Source organism: Myxozyma melibiosi (assembly GCF_037950935.1).
Source record: "Myxozyma melibiosi strain Phaff 52-87 chromosome Unknown BZA70scaffold_1, whole genome shotgun sequence".
NCBI classification, from domain to species: domain Eukaryota; kingdom Fungi; phylum Ascomycota; class Lipomycetes; order Lipomycetales; family Lipomycetaceae; genus Myxozyma; species Myxozyma melibiosi.
The window spans coordinates 3,458,239-3,477,548 of record NW_027042915.1 but is presented as its reverse complement, the minus strand read 5'-3'; the positions used below and the strand labels follow the sequence as shown (position 1 = coordinate 3,477,548).

General features: G+C 49.5%; 8 protein-coding genes across 8 annotated transcripts; 4 read left to right on the top strand and 4 right to left on the bottom strand.

The window, feature by feature from the left end:
• Positions 1-125: 125 nt before the first annotated feature.
• BZA70DRAFT_287736 (uncharacterized protein) lies at positions 126-1,194 on the top strand (the record flags this gene model as incomplete). The annotated part of the gene is made up of 3 exons (XM_064913980.1): positions 126-138; positions 201-260; positions 323-1,194. 3 exons carry the CDS (start codon positions 126-128, stop codon positions 1,192-1,194), a joined length of 945 nt encoding a protein of 314 aa, XP_064771465.1.
• A 1,067-nt stretch (positions 1,195-2,261) lies between these two features.
• On the bottom strand, positions 2,262-4,427 carry BZA70DRAFT_298580 (putative methionyl-tRNA synthetase; the record flags this gene model as incomplete). The annotated part of the gene is made up of 4 exons (XM_064914612.1): positions 2,262-3,789; positions 3,853-4,056; positions 4,127-4,243; positions 4,312-4,427. The coding sequence occupies 4 exons, from the start codon at positions 4,425-4,427 to the stop codon at positions 2,262-2,264; spliced, it is 1,965 nt and encodes a 654-aa protein (XP_064771464.1).
• A 569-nt stretch (positions 4,428-4,996) lies between these two features.
• BZA70DRAFT_287734 (uncharacterized protein) lies at positions 4,997-5,683 on the top strand (the record flags this gene model as incomplete). Its single annotated transcript, XM_064913979.1, has 2 exons — positions 4,997-5,040; positions 5,098-5,683. 2 exons carry the CDS (start codon positions 4,997-4,999, stop codon positions 5,681-5,683), a joined length of 630 nt encoding a protein of 209 aa, XP_064771463.1.
• Positions 5,684-5,743: 60 nt separating this feature from the next.
• On the bottom strand, positions 5,744-7,438 carry BZA70DRAFT_265704 (centromere protein Chl4/mis15/CENP-N; the record flags this gene model as incomplete). The annotated part of the gene is made up of 6 exons (XM_064910980.1): positions 5,744-6,373; positions 6,444-6,629; positions 6,700-6,770; positions 6,856-6,951; positions 7,043-7,088; positions 7,154-7,438. The coding sequence occupies 6 exons, from the start codon at positions 7,436-7,438 to the stop codon at positions 5,744-5,746; spliced, it is 1,314 nt and encodes a 437-aa protein (XP_064771462.1).
• A 192-nt stretch (positions 7,439-7,630) lies between these two features.
• On the bottom strand, positions 7,631-8,942 carry BZA70DRAFT_273704 (uncharacterized protein). The gene has a single exon (XM_064911872.1). It carries the CDS (start codon positions 8,852-8,854, stop codon positions 7,814-7,816), a length of 1,041 nt encoding a protein of 346 aa, XP_064771461.1. The 5' UTR covers positions 8,855-8,942; the 3' UTR covers positions 7,631-7,813.
• Positions 8,943-8,984: 42 nt separating this feature from the next.
• BZA70DRAFT_50443 (uncharacterized protein) lies at positions 8,985-9,814 on the bottom strand. The gene is made up of 2 exons (XM_064915160.1): positions 9,191-9,814; positions 8,985-9,089 (listed from the first exon to the last, which is right to left on the bottom strand). The coding sequence occupies exon 1, from the start codon at positions 9,772-9,774 to the stop codon at positions 9,217-9,219; it is 558 nt and encodes a 185-aa protein (XP_064771460.1). The 5' UTR covers positions 9,775-9,814; the 3' UTR covers positions 8,985-9,089; positions 9,191-9,216.
• A 922-nt stretch (positions 9,815-10,736) lies between these two features.
• BZA70DRAFT_287731 (uncharacterized protein) lies at positions 10,737-11,131 on the top strand (the record flags this gene model as incomplete). Its single annotated transcript, XM_064913978.1, has 3 exons — positions 10,737-10,799; positions 10,876-11,023; positions 11,088-11,131. The coding sequence occupies 3 exons, from the start codon at positions 10,737-10,739 to the stop codon at positions 11,129-11,131; spliced, it is 255 nt and encodes an 84-aa protein (XP_064771459.1).
• A 631-nt stretch (positions 11,132-11,762) lies between these two features.
• On the top strand, positions 11,763-18,914 carry BZA70DRAFT_50353 (Sec63 Brl domain-containing protein). The gene is made up of 4 exons (XM_064915158.1): positions 11,763-11,966; positions 12,046-17,934; positions 17,998-18,269; positions 18,333-18,914. Exons 1-4 carry the CDS (start codon positions 11,923-11,925, stop codon positions 18,581-18,583), a joined length of 6,456 nt encoding a protein of 2,151 aa, XP_064771458.1. The 5' UTR covers positions 11,763-11,922; the 3' UTR covers positions 18,584-18,914.
• Positions 18,915-19,310: the final 396 nt, after the last annotated feature.

The following is a 19,310-nucleotide window of genomic DNA, read 5'->3' as shown; positions in this document are numbered from 1 at the left end:
CTCTCACTTTGACCACCTTCGATCTCATCTGGGCCTCGTCCTCTCTTTGTCTTTCTGTTTCAAGCTTCTATAAACACTGCCTGTTCTTCTTTCTATTCTTGTTCTATTAGTGTATATATCCAACAATGACTAGCGATCGTACGGCCCCTTCTCTCTGCTTGTATTCTCGATATCACAGTCACTAACCGTCTATACTCCAGTGATTTCCTACAAATACCATCCAAACAAAAAGGTCCAGATTATCAGCTGTCCCTTCTCAGGTACTTAACCCTCTCTCCTTCTCCCTCTTATTTCTAGCCTAGTCCTTGCTAACTTATCACAGGCGGCCAGGCTCGTGGCGGCGTCGAACTCGGCCCAGATCACGTTCTCGAGCACGGCCTCGAGGAGCAGCTCGCGTCCCTGGACTGGACCCTCAGCCCGCCCCTGTCGCTCTCCTTCTCCGAGCCTGCCTCCGATCCTGACGAGGGCAAGCTCAAGCGTCCTCTCTACGTCGGCACCTCCACCAAGAAAGTAGCTGATACCGTCGCCAGCGCGCTCAGTGCCGGCTCATTCCCGCTCACCATCGGCGGTGACCATTCGCTTGCGATCGGCACCGTCTCTGGTGTCTTTTCTCAGCACCCTGACGCCTGCTTGCTCTGGATCGATGCGCACGCTGATATCAACACCCCGCAGTCGACCCCCTCGGGCAACATCCACGGCTGCCCAGTGTCGTTCCTCATGGGTCTGGCTGATCCCTGCCCGCCGCAATTTGCCTGGGTAAAGCCATACCTCAAGGCAAACAAACTAGCCTACATCGGTCTCCGCGACGTCGACCCCGGCGAGCGCGAGATCCTCAAGCAGAACGGCATCGCCGCATACTCAATGCACCATGTCGACAAATACGGCATCGGCAAGGTCGTCGAGATGGCCCTCGAGCGCGTCAACCCCGGCAGCAAGTCGCCTATCCATCTCTCGCTCGACATCGACGCGCTCGACCCCGTGCACGCGCCCGCGACTGGAACCCCCGTCCGCGGCGGCCTTTCGCTGCGCGAGGCCTGCTACATCTGCGAGGCGCTGGCCGAGACTGGAAACCTCGTCGCCATGGACATCATGGAATGCAACCCCGCACTCGGCGCCGACGAGCTCTCTGTGAAGGCGACCATCGCGGCAGCCTGCAGTGTCGTTAGATGTGCGATGGGCGAGACGTTGCTGTAAGCTTATTTGTGTATTCTGCAGTGTAAACACCCTTTGTCTCTATATGTATATTCCCGCTGTATTGATTAGCGTGTCTCTGAGTCACGATATCACATCTGTTCTCGAGCCGTCCACGCTGCCGGCCAAGGTCCGGCACTACGTATTTTTATAACTCTGTACTTTACAACACATCAGATTATTGTTCGTATCTACTACACAGTCCACCTATAAACACGTAGCATCATCTTCTGCTCTATTAATGCCCTCCACAGCCCAGGCCGCGACGGACTGGTGACCGAGGGCAGAATACGCTCGAGTATTCTGGTGACGTCATGAGTCAACGCCCCGCGTGTTATCGGAGGCCCAGGCGGCTGGCAGCGCCCGCCTATAAAAGCGCCCAGATCTCACCACTTCCCTTCCTCACCCGCATCCTTCTCTCTCTATAACTACTTCCTCAATCCACTTCACTCCAACTCAATCCCAATCTCAATCACAATGTCTGGCTGCACCTGTGGATCATCATGCTCGTGCTCTCCCTGCACCTGCGGCACTAAGCGCTCGCTCGTCAACATGAAGGGCGGCGAGGGCTGCACCTGCGCCGGCGGATGCGACTGCAAGGACGTCTGCACCTGCAGCAAGCGCTCGCCCGTCAACGCCATGGCCGGCGGCTGCTCCTGCGAGAGTGGCTGCTCGTGCGGAACCTGCACCTGCGGCGACAAGGTATGTCAAAGCTGGTTTTTGTCGGGTTTAGATGCCGTTTGTTTCTAACCATCGTCCGATTCTATAGAAATAAGCGCTAGCTTGGCATTCATCACTCTTCTCCGGGTTTTTTCTTCTTGTTGGGTTCCAATGCGTTTTATGATTTCTGTATGAGCGTTTGGTGTTTCTCTACATAGAGGTGTTGTAACAATAATATATCATCACACTGCTATTTAGCAAAGTAAATAAACTCCGTCCCTCTTGGTTCTCGGATTTCATACCGACAACTGGTGACCAGTTCCTAATATATATTCCCAGCCGACAAAGTTAACTGCAATATAAAGCAGAAATACAACTCGCAATTCAGAATCTTCTTAGATGTACACTATCTACGTAGTCTTCGTCTCCTCGGCACCAGCAGCATCGGCACTGGCAGCGGCAGCCTCAGCTGCTGCCTTCCCAGCCGCTCTCTCGGCTGCCTTCTTCTGCTTCTTCTCCTCCTTCTTGCGCTGCTTCTCCGCCTTCTTACGCTCAGCCTCCTCATCAACCTTCTGCTCGCCGCCAAACTGCTTCCGCCAAACCTCCTCCTTATCGGGATCGATCCGCGAAAACAAGTACGCCGCCTTTCCGATCTTATGTCCCGCCTTCAAATCGAGCGAGAACTCATCCGGAATCTTCCTCAGCGGCGCGTTCAGCTGCTTCACCATCCCCTCGGCCGTCGTCGGCAGGTACGGGTACAGAACCGACGAGAGTAAGTACACAAGATTCAAACCAACACCAACCACCGCGTTCGCGCGCGCAGGATTCTCAACCAGAAGCGTGTTGTTCATGCCGTTCTCCTGTAAAAACAGGTTGCCGCGAGCAGACAGCGACAGCGCAATCTCGAGTCCAGACCGGAGATGCACGTTCGTCAGCGTCTCGTTGTAGTTCTTCAGAATCCGGTTCACGTCCGCCAAAAACCCAGACTCGTAGTTCTCGATCGCAGAGGGATCAAACTCCGGGATCGTGCTCTCGTACTTGACGTTCACAAACTTGACGATCCGGTTCACAAAGTTTCCAATGTTCGACAGCAGCTCGCTGTTGTTGCGGAAAATGAAATCTCTCCAGGAGAAAACTGTGTCCGCGGTCTCGGGCCGTGCCATCAACAGGTAGTAGCGGAACACGTCCGACGGCACGCCGGTCTCCTTCGCGTTGTTGCCAAACACTCCCACATTTCTCGATTTCGAAAACTTGCCGCCTTCATACTGCAGGTACTCTGTAGTCGATATATGGTGCAGCTTCAGCCACTCCTTCCGAGTTCCAATCTCAGACGAAGGGAACACGACGGTGTGAAACGGCACATTGTCCTTGCCCATGAACTGGTACAGCTTCACCTTCTCGGGCTGATTCCACCACAAGCGCCAATTCTTGGTGTAGTTCGCCGTGATACTCACGTATCCGATACAGGCGTCAAACCAAACATAAAGCACCTTGTCCTTGTACGTCTCAAGCGGCACAGGCGTTCCCCACTTCAAATCACGAGTGATGCATCGCGGGCGCAAACCCTCCTTAACCCAGGAATCGGTAATCATCTTGCCGTTCTTCGACCAATGTCCCTCCTCAGACGCCTTGCTGATCCACGCCTCAAGCTCCGGCTGCAGCTTATCAAGCGACAGAAAGATATGGTTCGAGTCCCGCGGCACAGGCGCCGATCCGTCAATCTTGCAGCGGGGGTTGATCAGCTCAAACGGATTCAGCAGGTTGCCGCACACATCGCACTGGTCTCCCCGCGCGTCTTCGTATCCACAGCGGGGGCAAACACCCTCGACGAATCGGTCGGCAAGGAAGCCTTGATGTTTTTCGCAAAACAGCTGAGTCATCGACTGCTCCTCCAGATACCCGTTGTTGAAAAGATCTGTAAAGATTTCTTGCGCAATCCTGATCATTCATTACATTAGCATTCCCTTTCGTAGGGTCACGAAACACCAGAGATATACATACTCGGTCTGCAGCTCAGTCGTCGTGCGGCCAAACTTATCAAACTTGATGTTGAACCAATCGTAGACCTCCTTGTGAAGAACGTGGTACTTGTCGCACAACTCCTTCGGAGACACACCCTCCTCAAGAGCCTTGGTCTCGGTCGCAGTACCGTACTCGTCAGTGCCGCAAACGAAAAGAGCGTTCGTACCCCGCGCCTTCATGTAGCTATAATCCGTCCCACTGAGTTAGCCGGTCCGTCTCTATCACCTGGGCTTTCTGCAAATTTAACACATACCGAGAATATACATCGGCACTCAAAACACTGCCAATGATGTTTCCCAAGTGCGGAACGTTGTTCACGTATGGAAGCGCAGAAGTGATGAGGATGTTCTCCTGACCGTCCTTCGGCAGACTAAATCACGGAATACATCAGCTTCCAACTCCCTATCTTTCATCGTCTTTTGGACACGGCAAACATACATTTCGGAAACATCGGGATCAAACTCGATTCCGGGAGTGATCGTCACGGTCGACAGCTTGTCGGCCAAAGAATCCTGCATCAAATTCGTTAGCCGACTATTGCCTTCCAGCGTCATAGCTCAGATATTGAAAGCGATTGAAGTAATCCTCAATAAAGCAACGCTCAAATAATCTCAAATAAAACATACCACAGCAGCTGACATTGCTTTTCTCTCTCTTGCACGTGTGGTGTCCGGGGTGGATGTTGTCGAAGATTGCAAGTCAAATGACGTAAATCGAGGTGAAAACTGAGCAATAGTTTAATGAATAATTCCCCTGTTCGGCTTACTCTTCTCTATCAAACAGTTCTTTACCTCAAATCCTTCTCGATTTCTATATGCCAAAAAAGAAGGTGTAATTCACAGTCGGATATGTGAAGAGCGTAGACTGTATAGAGAGCTGTTGAAGCAAGTTAAACAATCTTGGGCACGGTGATGGAAGAAAGTGGTGGGTGAGGAAAGAGTCAGAGTCTGTGGGTGAGTTTAGTTAGCGCTCGGTTTGGCGACGATTTAAATTCGATTTTTTTTATTTTGCATTTTATTTCTAACCACCCACAACAGCATAACCAATACTTACACATCGCATATTCTCACTGTGAACTCTTATAGGGGTTTATAGCAAAGAGAATTACTATAGCTCATCAGCAATGGACGACGATCTCTTTGACTCCCTTCTGAACCTCGAATCGGAGTATGCTTCTTTACAACTATTACAAGTTTGATATTCAATCTCTGACAACCCCTCCAGTTTCTACCAAGAAGGCTACAACGAAGGCTTCGCAGATGGTGTCCGCAGTGGCACAAGCGAGGGCATGCAATTTGGTCTGCAAACTGGCTTCCACCGCTTCCTCTCCGTTGGCATCATCAGCGGCCGTTGCGAGATCTGGAAACATGCCAAACCTCCCCTCACCGCGCGCTCAGCACCGACTTCAAGCCCGGCTGCTTCGAGTAGCGAGACAATTGAGGTCATGTCAATCGGACCTCCTGAAACAGGAGGGGCGCGCGCCACGAAACAGTTGCAAGTCCTTACCGATCTTGTGACTGACATCCCGATCGTCAACACGGAGGAAGCAGTCGAGGAATTTGAAAATAGATTGAAGCGCGCAAAGGCGCGAGCAAAGGTCGTACAGCGCATGCTGAAAGATTCTGTGCCTCTTTCTTACGAGGAAGAGGTTGTCAAGGTCGGAGGCCGTGGAGCTAGAGGCGAAGAGACGATCGAAGACGCAACCACGGGATTCGAGCTCGTGGACGTTGACGCCATCGAAAGCAGCAGTACCCACAACCACCCGGTCCAGCTAGCGGACCGCGCAGCTTTAGAGATCGAGATCACCTAACCGGCCTCATCTACAAAATCTAGGACTTGTTCATGCGGTTCGATATCGGCTTCTATTGCTCTAACTGTCCGCTATGCTCGGAGCGACATATACGCCATTTACAATGACACCCACCGACACTCCCAATTCTCCGGTAACCCATGCCGGCATCCTCTGTTCATCGACAAGGCCCTTCCGAGCTAACCGTCGCATTCCCTCAAAGACGTGCGTCCCTTCGATTAATACTCGGGTCTTCGTCGTAAACGCTTCGTCGAATTGGCTGTCCACATGGTCATCCTCCAACCGGAATTCGACATGAGTCAAGGCCAGACTATCCTCAAGCACTAGCTCCTGAAGTTGCTGCTCGTCCGCGAGATCGCCATCTTCTTCTTCATCTAGAGGAAGTGGCGCGGTAACACCAAATCGGGCATCAATAGTCTTTAGTCGTTTTCGTTCCCGCTTTGCTTCCTCGTCTATCTCCTCAATATCCTCCTTTACTGTCTCATCTATCTTCTTCTGCAGGATCTCCTCAGCCGAAGCTAGCGGAGAATGGTCGACAGCGTCATTGGCATATACACTCCAACCTCCCAGCGCTGTCGAGCTGCGCGATGTTGTGCGGAGATGGACTAGAGTTGCAAGCGATTTCGCCGTCAGAGAAGTAGGCAGAAGACGGACTTGTAGTCCAGGAAATGACAGTGATGCCTCAATACACTATTACAATCAAATATATCATTAGCGCTACGTCTCACAACACAATATATACGAGTAGAGACAAGATTACCTGTTTCAGAATCTTGTAGTACGGGCTTATAAATGGCGTATGAAAAAGGTGCAAGGGTGCTGTCGGAAACGCGACAAACACCACCCTTCGCGGAGCTGGTAGTCCAGATCTTGTGAAATTGCGATCATGTAGACTTATCCGCAATATGATCAACGAGAGCGAAGGATGCTGAGCAATATGTAGATGCTAGATTTGTGTATACAGATTAGCATAAGTTTAATACCAGACAAACCAAATGTTATTGAAGACGTCGTACGTTTCCTATCAGTGCCTGAAGCGACTTTTTGAGCGTCCTCATGAAGGCGGGAACATGGAAGGCAGGAAGACCTATTTGTATCAAGCAAATCAGCCAGGAGGTCTTCAGATACAGAACGGACGAGAAAATAACGACAGAAAGGAGAGAGAAGCATACGTTCGTTTTTACTGGAATCTTCCACTCCTGAGTTTGGGGATACTATCGAAACTCGTGAAGCCGTCCATTTCAGCGCATTTTGCTTCTCGAATATATCTAAAAAACCAGATCGCGTCAGTCTACCGCCGTCGTACGGATTCGATCAGGCTACGCTACAGCGTAACCAAAATTGAAAAAGAAAACTCACGTTGAAATTCAATATCAGCGGCCTGCTGCATATTAAATCCACGAACCTGTAAACAATCCATCAGTACTTATATGCAGAAGTCGCGCGGAATCAATAATCACCCCAACATACCCAGTCGACATAGATCATCCTCTCAACCACAGTTTTCCGCGGCACGTTCCGGTCCTGAAAACTTATGTATAAATCCCTAATATCTCCAATTATCTGAGGCGTGCTATCGTCAGCTTCGCCTTCATCTCCTATCAACGCGCTATGCGGTATACAAAGCGGCACATCGTCTAGCCACTTCACGGCGAGCCAAACTAGAGTGTCGCGAGCTAGCCGCCTGAGCATCATTGTGTGTGATCCCTGTGGCAGGAGAACTGAATCATCCTGCATTGCCTTTGCTGAGCTCATTGTTGGAAGGATTCTTTCTAATTCGTGGGGACTGAACTATATGGCGCGTGAACAAGTCAGACTTGTGTGCAACTTTCAGATGCAATTGTTTGTTTGTTTACTTAGTCACGTGACAGCTTCATTATCAGTTTCACCCGTTTTAGACAAATTTGATCTTACTCTTGTGTTGGCTACAAAGCCTGTGGAAGTACTGTATGCTCGATTGGTAATATTAATAAGATTTACAGTACATATTAGATAACTTAAAACTAAAAGCGAAAAAGGGTTGTACAGTTCCATTAAACAATCACATAGAAAGGCACTAGAGTACCAAATATCTTACCCCGCCTCTATCCAATATCTCTTGAGTAAACAAAATTGGAGACAGTTTTTCAACTAAGCACCAGCTTCGGCGACAGGAGCCTCTGTCTTCACAGGCTCCTTCTCGGCAGCAGCATCGGCAGCCACCTCAGGAACCGCAGCTGGCGTGGCTTTAGGCTCAGATTTCTCGGCCTCCTCTTTCTTTTCATCCTTCTTTTCTTCGTCCTTTTTTTCCTCTTCTTTCTTCTCCTCTACTTTTTTAGCCTCAGGTGCCTCTTTCTTTTCCTCGGGCGCGTCCTTCTTCTCCTCGCTTGCTTCCTGCTTTGGCTCCGACTTTCCATCAGTCGGAGGCTGAGTAGGAGCAGGCGAGCCCAGATCAAACTTCGCATTCCATGCATCTAAAAGCTTTTGCGACCGGCTTTTGAACTCATACTTTGGTTCCAATGGAATCGAGGTCATCTTGGCGATGGCTTTCAGCACCTTGTTGATTTTTGTACTCCGGATCATAGCCAGATCAAGACCTTGGAAATTCTCAAGTTTGCCAAAGAGCTTGTCCATGCTCTCCATGTCTTCTTCTTGTGGGGGTTTATCTTTTGTCATGAAAACTTTCTGCAACTTATGTCTTAGAAACAGCACGTGCTTAGTTTGCTCGTCGCGAGTCTCCTTGACGGCAGCGGCAGTGGCAGCCTCTTTCTTCTTGGTCGCAGAAGCCTCTTTCTTCGCTCGCGGCTTCTTCTCGCCGTTCTTTGCGGCAGCCTCTCCATTTCCTTTTGTTATCGAGGACTTTCGCTTTTTCGTCGACCCGTTTGCGTCGCCATCTTTTATCGGTGCGCTTTTTCGCTTCTTGGTCGCCGCGCCCTTCTTTTCTTTTTCATCACCATCCGGCGCGTCTTCCATCTTTGTGTCTTCGTCTTCCTTGCCGTCTGCTTCGGCCTCGTCTTCGCTTGCCTCGTCATCGGAGCCCTTGGCAAATTCTTCCAAAGCGGGCGGCTCAAGAGCAATCTTGTATGCAGTCACGAGAGCCTTGTCCTTCTTTGCGCCTTTAGCAGTCGTCTCGATGTACTTCTTGATTTGTTCGGTAGTGAGGGTTTTCAAATCTCCCCGCGAAGCCCACATACTGTAACGCGATTAAACTGTCAGTAAAACAAAAAACTTGATATAGAAGTCGGTGGAAAACTCACTAGTTGTTATCGTTGAAGAAACGGACCGGGAAGGCGTTGGGGCCGGAGGTATTCTCCTCCTCATCAGCAGGAAGGCTCTTTCGCTTGAGCTTGGCCGATCCGGGGGTCGACGCGCTGGATTTGGGCTTTAACTTCAGAATATGAGGGGGGAGTAAGTCGTCGGTAAGGACCTACAAAAACAAAAAAGATGTTAGCTAGCGGCTCTATGCTGTGGAGCGGGAGCAGCAGCAGCAGCAGCAGAAGAGACAGCAAAAGTTGGGAAGCACAATACCATAGCAGGCCATGGAGGGAAGCCCTTCAGTTTGGCAAGCACAACCGAACCGGGTAGGTAGGAGGAAGACGATGCAACAGGAGTGGACGGAGCCGGGGCCTTTTTCTCTGATTCGACTGGAGTCTCTGATGGAGCCGGATCAGAGGATCGGTCGTCTGCGGCAACGGCTGCAGGAGCATCCGAGGGCAGCTTCTCGACGGCCGCATCGGGGGCTTCAGAAGCAGGAGGATCTTCCTTTGGCGAGGACATGGCGGGGTGTTTGTAGTGGTGTGTGTGATTGCAAGATCTAAGATGAATGCCCGAGGAGCGGGTAGTTGACGGATGCGATCGGCGGGTAGGTGGGGTCGCAGGGATGTAGGGGAGAGCTGGAGGAGTGTTTGAGAGGGACGGATCAGGGGGTGGAGGTAGAGTAGGCGGAAGTAATAGTAGATAGGATGAGTGAGGGAGAGAGCAGAGGAAGAGCAGGAAGCGGAGGAGAGGAAGGAAGAAGAGATAAGAACGAGCAGCAACGCGAAGAAAAGGAAGGGGCGTCGAATCCAAATCCTGCTCCAAAGCGCGACCTCGACCTGAATCCGCACCTCCATCGCGCCCTGGAGCAGTGCCCTAACCTGATAAATCTTATTCGAGAGACTACGCTTACTGCTACGACTGCCGCGGGTAGATGCTCGAGATTAGAAGGCTGGAGAGAAGGGAGAGTGTGGAGAAGCGGTGTTTGGTGGGGTATCGTAGCTGTTAACAGAGAGATGTATATGGAGCCGGAGAGAGTGGTGTACTAGCACGGCGAACCAACTGCTAGCCATACGCGACATCATCATCAGGCACTTCACAGCAAACATACATAATAGCAAGACATACAGAGAGAATCACAGAACATCAGATAATACATCAGACATTCCTGATACCGCAGAATCCTGCATCAGTACCATCCGTGTTCTCTGTCGTGGTATGCAGACGGATCAGGCGCGTAGAAGAGCGACGCAGCGATATTTGATATCACTGCACACCGCTTCAACAGACTCCGAACAACGTGTCACTACAGTCTTAACTCGAGCCTCTTGTATAGTGCGTACAGATCAAGTAGATGAACAGAGGTATCTACTATCGCACTGGCTCTTCTCTGCCGGCCTGTGGTCTGCAGTCCGCTCGTCCCAATCAGACGGCCTTTACCAGCATTCGCAGTCCCAGATCCAAACATCTATTCATACACCAAATATTCATAGTAGTCGACCGGACCAGAGTAGGTGTTTTCACACCACCACCGCTCTTCCAGATGCTGTAAGATCTACTGAGCAAAGATATGCCTAGCATCTATTCTATTGCCAGGCCTGGAGACGCGTTGTGCACACAACGTCTACCACACTTATGCCAAGTCTCTGCGCCAACCAATCAGCAGAGCGTCAAATGAGCCCTCCTCCTCGACACCTCGAATTCACGAAATTCATAAAGCAAGACTGCAGCAGCATTTATTGCACACCAGGTCCCAAGCACCACTCAGACGAATTAGTTCATATACCGGCAATCCTCTTGCTCTTAGTTCTCCATCAAAATGGTCAAAATCGACCCTGAAAGATTCGCGCAGAAGCCTCGGTTTAGCACAAACCCGATCGATGTATGACCAGCTCGACGCCTACTTGATATCATTTGTTGATTGTGCAATACTGATTAATGACTATTTTCCTATACAGAACCTGCGATTTCACGCTCGTGTTTCGCCCCAGTACTTCTATCCTCTGGCTATGACTCTCGTTGCCGTTCCAGTCTTGTTTGCTTTCCTACCAATCCGTCGAAAATACTTCTATCCCGATCATAAGCGCATTCCTACTCAGTATCCTTGTACGCCGTCTTCTTGCTTCATCTAAAGTATATACACGAATTCTGATATTAACTATCATGATAGTGCCAAGCGAGTCCGTCGAGGTCGCGGGCTTCGAGGATGCGTAATGGCGATACTGAACAATATATCGCTTACCTTCCCACCAGTCTTTCACTCAATCGCTTGCTCAACTCGAACCTTCGTATCCCCTACCTTTCTCACCAAATAGCGACACAGGGCACAAGGCAGAGCCCGGATCGTCTACTTTCTTAATATTGTTTATGAGCTCCCCTTCCACTGCATTTTCTACTATATACACATTGATATTCATCCCCTCCGCAATCGGTTATCTTGAACCTATTATCGCGGAGTGTTATGATGAGTATGGTACTGGGGTGTAACTTTGGCATTTTTGTTATATAAAATATTGTATTTTTTGGTTAAAGGAATTGATCGTTCTCTGCGTATGTCGAGTCTCCAGGTAGTTGTGATGCTCGAATAGACTGAAGCTACTCTCTGCTCAAGCTCTGCCTGGCTGATACCACGAAATCACCCAAAATAAAACAGGAAGAACTCTCAATTATAACCCACATTACCAGGCACACATCAAGCACGAAGCACGTTAACAAAACAGGTAATTGATATACCATGTCACCCCAAGTATCGATTAGGCTTACATGACTAAGCAGGACTTGAAATTATTACTAATATGAACCAGGCTGGATTCGAAAACCTAAAATCTTTCAGATGTCGCCCGCATCTAAATTCTTTCTTTCCCATCATAGTAGCTTCGTTTACTACATCCTCCCTTCTCCATCCCGGCTATCATCCGCTTCTCTTTTTCCTTCGGTGATCTGCTCGCTGCACACAACCCTCAGTTTGAATTTTGTGCCATCTAGGCTGTTAGAATTTCGACGCAATGGCGGATCGAAAGGACAACAACAATTTCAAGCAATACAGCTAGTACGTGTCTCGCGCTTCTTTTCTTACATCTCTTGCCAACTGCATATGTTATATGGCTACTAATAAGATATGTAAATAGTGATGCTATGTCAAACAAGGTCCTGCAGGTGGACCGGCGATTTGTGTCGCGTCCATCTGACGACAGCACCGGAGACCCCGAATCCCTCGCTGGCAAGATCAGGCTTTCTGACATGGGAACTCGTGTATCGCGTGATACCGTGCCGACAGATTCGAAAAACCGCAAGAAAGCAGTATTAGAAGACGGCGCCAAGCGAAAGCAGAAAAAGAGCAAGAGTGACGATATCTCGGCGCTTACAGACACAATCGAAGGCTTACGCTACATCCCACGCACAAATGAAACGCGCCAGACTTTCGAGCTGATCCTGTCATGGTCGCAAGAGCTCCTGGGCGATGTATCTCACGATATCGTCCGGTCAGCTGCTGATGCAGCTCTTGAAATCGTCAAGATGGACGGCGTTCGTGATTATGACAAGAAGAAAGAGGTCGAGTCGATCTTTGGATCAAGCATCTCAAACGAGCGCTTCAATCAGCTTATGAATCTAAGTCGCAAGATTACGGACTACGAGACTCCAGATGCGGATGTCGAAGCCACAGGGCAAGGTGTGGATGACGAAGACGGTGTCGCCGTTTTGCTTGACGACGAGGATGAGGAAGAGTCTTCATCAGATGAAGATGACGAGGACGATGAAGAAGAGGCAGAAGATCGTCCGATCGAGTTCGAGACTGGAGATCTCTCAGATGCCGACGGTGACGCTCTCGAATCAACTCTTGATGGCAAAATCTCATCCAATGTCAAGCAGGATAAAGATGTCATCCCAGCACATACCATCGATGCCTTTTGGCTGCAGCGTGAAGTCGCCACTGTTTTTTCCGATGCCCATACAATTCAAGAAAAGACGGCTCAAGTGATGGAACACCTCGCCTCAGAAGCTTCTTTGCGTCAAGTTGAAAATGATCTGATGGAGCTCTTCGATTTTGATCATTTCGAATTGGTGACCAAGCTCTGCAAAAATCGCTCGCGAATTGTTTGGTGTACGCGTTTTGCTCGTGTCACTGACGCTCCCTCGCGCAAGCTTTTGCTGGAAGAAATGAGCGCTGCTGGACAAACCGACCTGCTGAAAGAACTTTTGGGTTCGGCCGAGAATGCTCAGGCGACTGGTGAAGTGCGAGATGAGTCCATGATGGAGCTCGATACACTTGGAACCAAGCGGCGTGAACCCAAGCTGGTCGACCTTGACTCTATGGTGTTCGATGAAGGCAGCCATCTTCTGTCGACAACCAAGATCAAACTCCCCGAAGGATCGTTCAAACGCCAGACAAAGCAATACGAGGAAATTCACGTGCCTCCGCCCAAGCCAAAGAATGACCCGAACGAGAAGTTGGTCAAGATCGCAGAGATGCCGGACTGGACTCGGATAGCTTTCCCAGACTCGGACAGTCTTAACAGAGTCCAGAGCAAGCTCTATCCTGTTGCTTTTGGGGATGACGAGAATCTGCTTCTTTGCGCCCCCACTGGTGCAGGAAAGACCAATGTTGCACTGTTAACTATCCTCCGCACAATCTCTCAGTATCGTAACCCAGATACTGGTAAGATTGACCTCGATGACTTCAAGATTGTGTATATTGCGCCACTCAAAGCTCTTGTCCAGGAGCAAGTCCGCGAATTCGGCCGCAAGCTTGAGCCATTTGGTATCCGCGTCGATGAGCTTACTGGTGATAGCCAGCTCACCAAAGAGCAAATTTCGAAGACTCAGATGATTGTCACTACACCTGAGAAATGGGATATCGTCACAAGAAAAGCTACAGATATCAGCTACACCAACCTTGTCCGACTGATTATCATCGACGAGATTCATCTTCTTCACGACGAGCGTGGTCCTGTCATCGAAAGCATTGTCGCACGTACTCTTCGCCGTATGGAGGGTAGTTCGGCCGAGCCTGTCAGATTAGTTGGATTGTCTGCAACACTGCCTAACTACAATGATGTTGCAACATTCCTACGTGTCAATCCTGAGAAGGGCGTTTTCTTTTTCGACTCTTCGTTCAGACCTTGCCCGCTCGGTCAGCAATTCGTGGGCATCACCGAGAAGAAGGCTTTCAAACGCTATCAGGCCATGAACGACGCTTGCTACGACAAAGTAATGGAGAACGCTGGAAAATACCAGATGATCATCTTTGTCCATTCGCGAAAGGAATGCGCAAAAACCGCTCGCTTTATTCGGGATAAGGCTATCGAGCTCGAGACAATCACATCTATTCTGAAGACCGATGCTGCATCTCATGAGGTTTTGAAGCAAGAAAGTGAAAAGACCGCAGACAAAGAGATGCGCGATCTGCTGCAATATGGATTTGCGATCCATCATGCTGGACTTTCTCGTGATGATCGTAAGCGCGCGGAAGATTTGTTCGCTAGCGGATACATCCAGGTTCTAGTCTCGACCGCGACGCTGGCTTGGGGTGTCAATTTACCCGCCCATACCGTCATTATCAAGGGTACTCAGATTTATTCTCCAGAGAAGGGTAAATGGGTCGAACTGTCACCACAGGATGTTCTGCAGATGCTTGGTCGCGCCGGACGACCTAGGTACGATACATCTGGAGAGGGTATTATTATCACTGCCCACTCAGAGCTCCAATACTACTTGTCTCTCATGAATCAGCAGCTTCCGATTGAGAGTCAGTTTATGGCGAAGCTGGCCGACAATCTCAATGCTGAAATCGTGTTGGGAACGGTTAGGTCGATCGATGAGGCAGTCAAGTGGTTGGGTTATACGTATCTTTATGTGCGGATGTTGAGATCGCCTGCGCTATATCGGGTTGGTGCAGAGTACGCAGACGACGAGACTTTGGAGCAAAAGAGAATGGATCTGGCCCACTCAGCGGCCGTTATTCTTGAGCAGAGCAACCTTCTTCGCTATGACCGGAAATCTGGGAAACTTCTGCCTACAGAGTTGGGAAGGATTGCCTCGCACTACTATATCTCACATACTTCGATGGGTACCTACAATCAGCACCTCAAGCCGATCTTGACACCGATTGAGATTTTCCGCATTTTCTCGCTGTCTGAAGAATTCAAGTTTATCCCCGTGCGTCAGGAGGAAAAGCTTGAACTGGCGAAACTTTTGGAACGTGTACCGATTCCGGTGAAGGAAACTATTGAGGAACCATCCGCAAAAATCAACGTCCTGCTCCAGGCCTACATTTCAAGACTGAAGCTCGATGGCTTTGCGCTGATGGCAGATATGGTGTATGTGACGCAGTCCGCGGGTCGTCTCCTTCGTGCGATCTTCGAGATTTGCTTGAAGCGCGGGTGGTCGCAGGTCTCAAAGACTGCGCTGGATGTCTGCAAAATGGTGGAACACCGGATGTGGCTCAGCAGCTCTCCTTTCCGGCAATTCCCGTCGTGTCCGCCCGAAGTCATCAAAAAGACTGAATCATCGCAGATGCCTTGGGCGAAGTACTTCGAGCTCACCGATCCTGGTGAGGTGGGACAGGCAATCAAGGTCGAGCGTTATGGACGGTTGGCGTATAATCTGTTGAAGAATTTCCCGCGAGTGGAGATGCAGGCTCATGTGCAACCCATCACGCGCTCGCTTTTGCGTGTTGAGTTGACAATTACTCCGATTTTCGAATGGGATCCCAACGTTCATGGAAATGCAGAGTCATTCTGGATCATTGCCGAAGATTGTGATGGCGAGAACATCCTGTATCACGACCTTTTCGTCGTCCGGCGGCAATATGCACAGGAAGAACATATCGTTGAGTTCACCATTCCTATCGCTGAACCCGTTCCCCCGAATTACTTCATCTCTGTCATCTCGGATCGTTGGCTGCACTCCGAGACGAAATTGGCTGTTTCGTTCCGTCACCTGATTTTGCCCGAACGCTTCCCTCCACATACCCAGCTTCTTGATCTGCAGCCGTTGCCCGTTTCTGCGTTGAAGGATCCTGACTTTATTGCTCTCTATCCCCAGATCGATACGTTCAACAAGATCCAGACCCAGGTCTTCAATACTCTTTTTAATACCGACGACAACGTGTTTGTGGGTGCTCCCAGCGGTAGCGGAAAGACCGTCTGTGCGGAGTTTGCTCTTCTTCATCATTGGAAGAAATCTGGAGATCCTGGTCGGGCGGTTTATATTGCACCGTTCCAAGAGCTGGTTGACGAGCGCCATCGCGATTGGTCGCGCCGCTTGTCTCAAGTTGCGAACGGCAAACGTATTGGGAAATTTACTGGCGAGCTCACCGCTGACTTGAAGATTCTGGAGCAGTCAGATCTTGTGCTCGCGACGCCGACTCAATGGGATATGGTTTCGAGACGCTGGCAGCAGCGAAAGAACGTGAAGAGCGTGCGCTTGTTCATTGCGGATGACTTGCATATGATCGGTGGCCAGAATGGCTCAGCTTATGAGATTATCGTCTCACGCATGCGATATGTCGCCGCTCACACCGAAAACCCGCTGCGGATCGTTGGTATCTCTGTGTGTCTTTCCAACGGTCGCGATCTTGGCGAATGGATTGGCGCCAACTCGCACAGTATCTACAATTTCTCACCGAAAGACAGACCGACGCCATTTGAGATTCATCTGCAGGGATTCTCGATCAGCCATTTCCCTTCGCTTATGATTGCCATGTCTAAGCCAACATACCTGGCAATCGAGCAGCTTGGCCAGAACCAACCGTCAGTTGTGTTTGTGCATAGCAGACAGCAGTGTCTTGATACCACTCTTGAGCTACTGAGATACTGTGAGGCGGATGGTGAAGAAGACAAGTATCGGAAGGCGCCGCTCGAAGACTTGGAGCCACATCTCAACAACATCCGGGAACCCAATCTCCGGGAAAGTCTGAGAAATGGTATCGGATACTGCTATGAGTCGATGCACGCGAGCGATAAGATCATTGTGGAGAAGCTGTTTGAAGCTGGAGCGATTCAGATCATTGTCGCTGCTAAAGATGTTGCATGGTCGCTTTCTGTTAGATCATTCCTTGTAATCGTTATGGGAACTCAGGTTTATGAAGGAAGAGAGCATCGCTATATCGATTATCCTGTCAGCGACATTCTGAAGATGATTGGTCACGCCTGTCGCCCTGGAATTGATAGCATTGGCAAAACAGTTATCATGACGCCGTCCTCGAAGCGCGAGTACTACAAGAAGTTCCTCAACGAGGCTCTTCCGATCGAATCTCATCTCAATATGTTCCTGCACGACGCGTTCATTACTGAGATCAGTGCCAAGGTTGTTGCTTCTCAGCAAGATGCGGTTGATTGGTTGACGTTCTCATACTTCTATCGACGACTACTCGCCAATCCCAGTTTCTATGGTGTGCTGGATGTGTCTCATCAAGGTCTCAGCGAGTATCTCTCTGATCTAGTGGAGACCACACTCAAGGATCTCGAGGAAGCAAAGATGATTGAGATTGATGAGGACGAGGATGATATTGCGCCGTTGAACAACTCGATGATCGGAGCTTACTACAACATCTCGTTCATCACTATGCAGGCCTTTTCGTTGTCTCTTACTTCAAAGACCAAGCTCAAGGGTATTCTGGAGATTGTCACTGCCGCTGCAGAGTACGAGGCTGTGCCGATTCGCCGTCACGAGGACGATATCTTGAAGCGCGTTTACGATCGCGTTCCTATCAAGATGGCGCCTGAGAATCTGTCCTATGACTCGCCTCACTTCAAGGCTTTTGTGCTGCTGCAAGCTCATTTCCAGCGCATTGGACTTCCTGCAGACTTGGATGCTGATCAGAGAACTGTCCTGTCAAAGATCTTGAACTTGCTCTCTGCTTGTGTTGATGTTATGTCGAGCGATGGTCATTTGAACGCCATGAACGCCATGGATTTGAGCCAGATGGTTGTTCAGGCTGTCTGGGACCGGGACAGTCCATTGAAGCAGATCCCGCACTTCACACGCGATGTCGTTGAGAGATGCAAGGCTGAAGGGTATGTGCCACACAGTATACTTAGTTATTCTTATGCGAGCACTTTTCTAACTTATTTTTTTAGTGTTGAATCCGTGATTGACATTATGATCTTGGAAGACGACAAACGAAACGAGCTGTTACAGATGAACGATCGCGATCTTTCCGATGTCGCACGCTTCGCCAACAAGTATCCCAGCATCGATATGTCATACGAGCTTGTGAACCCTGATGAGATTGTGGCTGGAGAGCCTGCTGAGCTTGTGGTCACTCTAGAAAGAGATGTTGATGAAGAGGACGAGCCTGTTGATCTGACAGTCTACGCTCCACTGTATCCGACGCCGAAGTTGGAGAACTGTAAGTGCACAATATTTGCTACGTATATAACTATTGGTTTGGAACTAACTGAGAAAACTTTAGGGTGGCTTGTTATTGGAGAAGCGTCGTCGAAGCAGCTGCTCGCTATCAAGCGTGTTACGATCCCCAAGGCCGAGCAGAAAACGAAACTGGAGTTTGTTGTTCCAGTCGCTGGCAAGCACAAGTTGACTGTGTGGTGTATGTGCGACTCGTATGTGGATGCCGATAAGGAGATGGAGTTTGAGGTCGACGTTGCCGAAGGGGAGGAAGAAGAGGAAGAAGAGGAGGGGGATGAAGATGCGATGGAAGAGTAGAGTTACTACGATTATTTGATTTTGATTTGTTTTTTATCTGTATAATATTTATTTGACATTTATATGCTTGCACTGTCATGGGAACCAGTCGTATGAAATTACAGACTACTATCTAAAGGCTCGCTGTGAGCTTCTAGAAAGTAGCTACTACTACTTACGAACTCATTTAGAGCACCGACATCAGCATCGTTTATTGTCGTATTGGAGACATCTGCCTGGCCAGTACTGGAAAGCAGACTACCGTCGGAAAATGTCAATCTCGTGGAATCGGTCTGGAGACTGTCGAGATCTGCGTGCGAGGACAGAATGACGCTGCCTTCTTCGATGCATAGGTGTAGCAAGTCTTCCGGATTGAAGAAATGCTCCTAGATTAAAAACAACACGCTACTTAGCTTTGGGTAAGAAGAAGAGGAATGTAGCAAAGACAGTTATACAACGAAGAGAGTGTCAACCAAGCGCCGCCTAAGCTCGTCAATCATCTTATCCCAAAACAGTCGCATTGTAGAGTACAGATCGTTAGGTACGTCTTTGGCACCCAATCTCTTTGACCGCCGCTGGAGAATACGGCACACTGAAGGCACCGCCGCTTCGTTCATGTATTTGAACCTGGAGACTATAGTCTTATGCCGATGTCAATATCAGATGCGACGCTTCGTTGATCTCAATACTGGAGACTCAAACATACATCAGCATACTGGGGACAGAATAGAACAGGAACTGTTTCTGC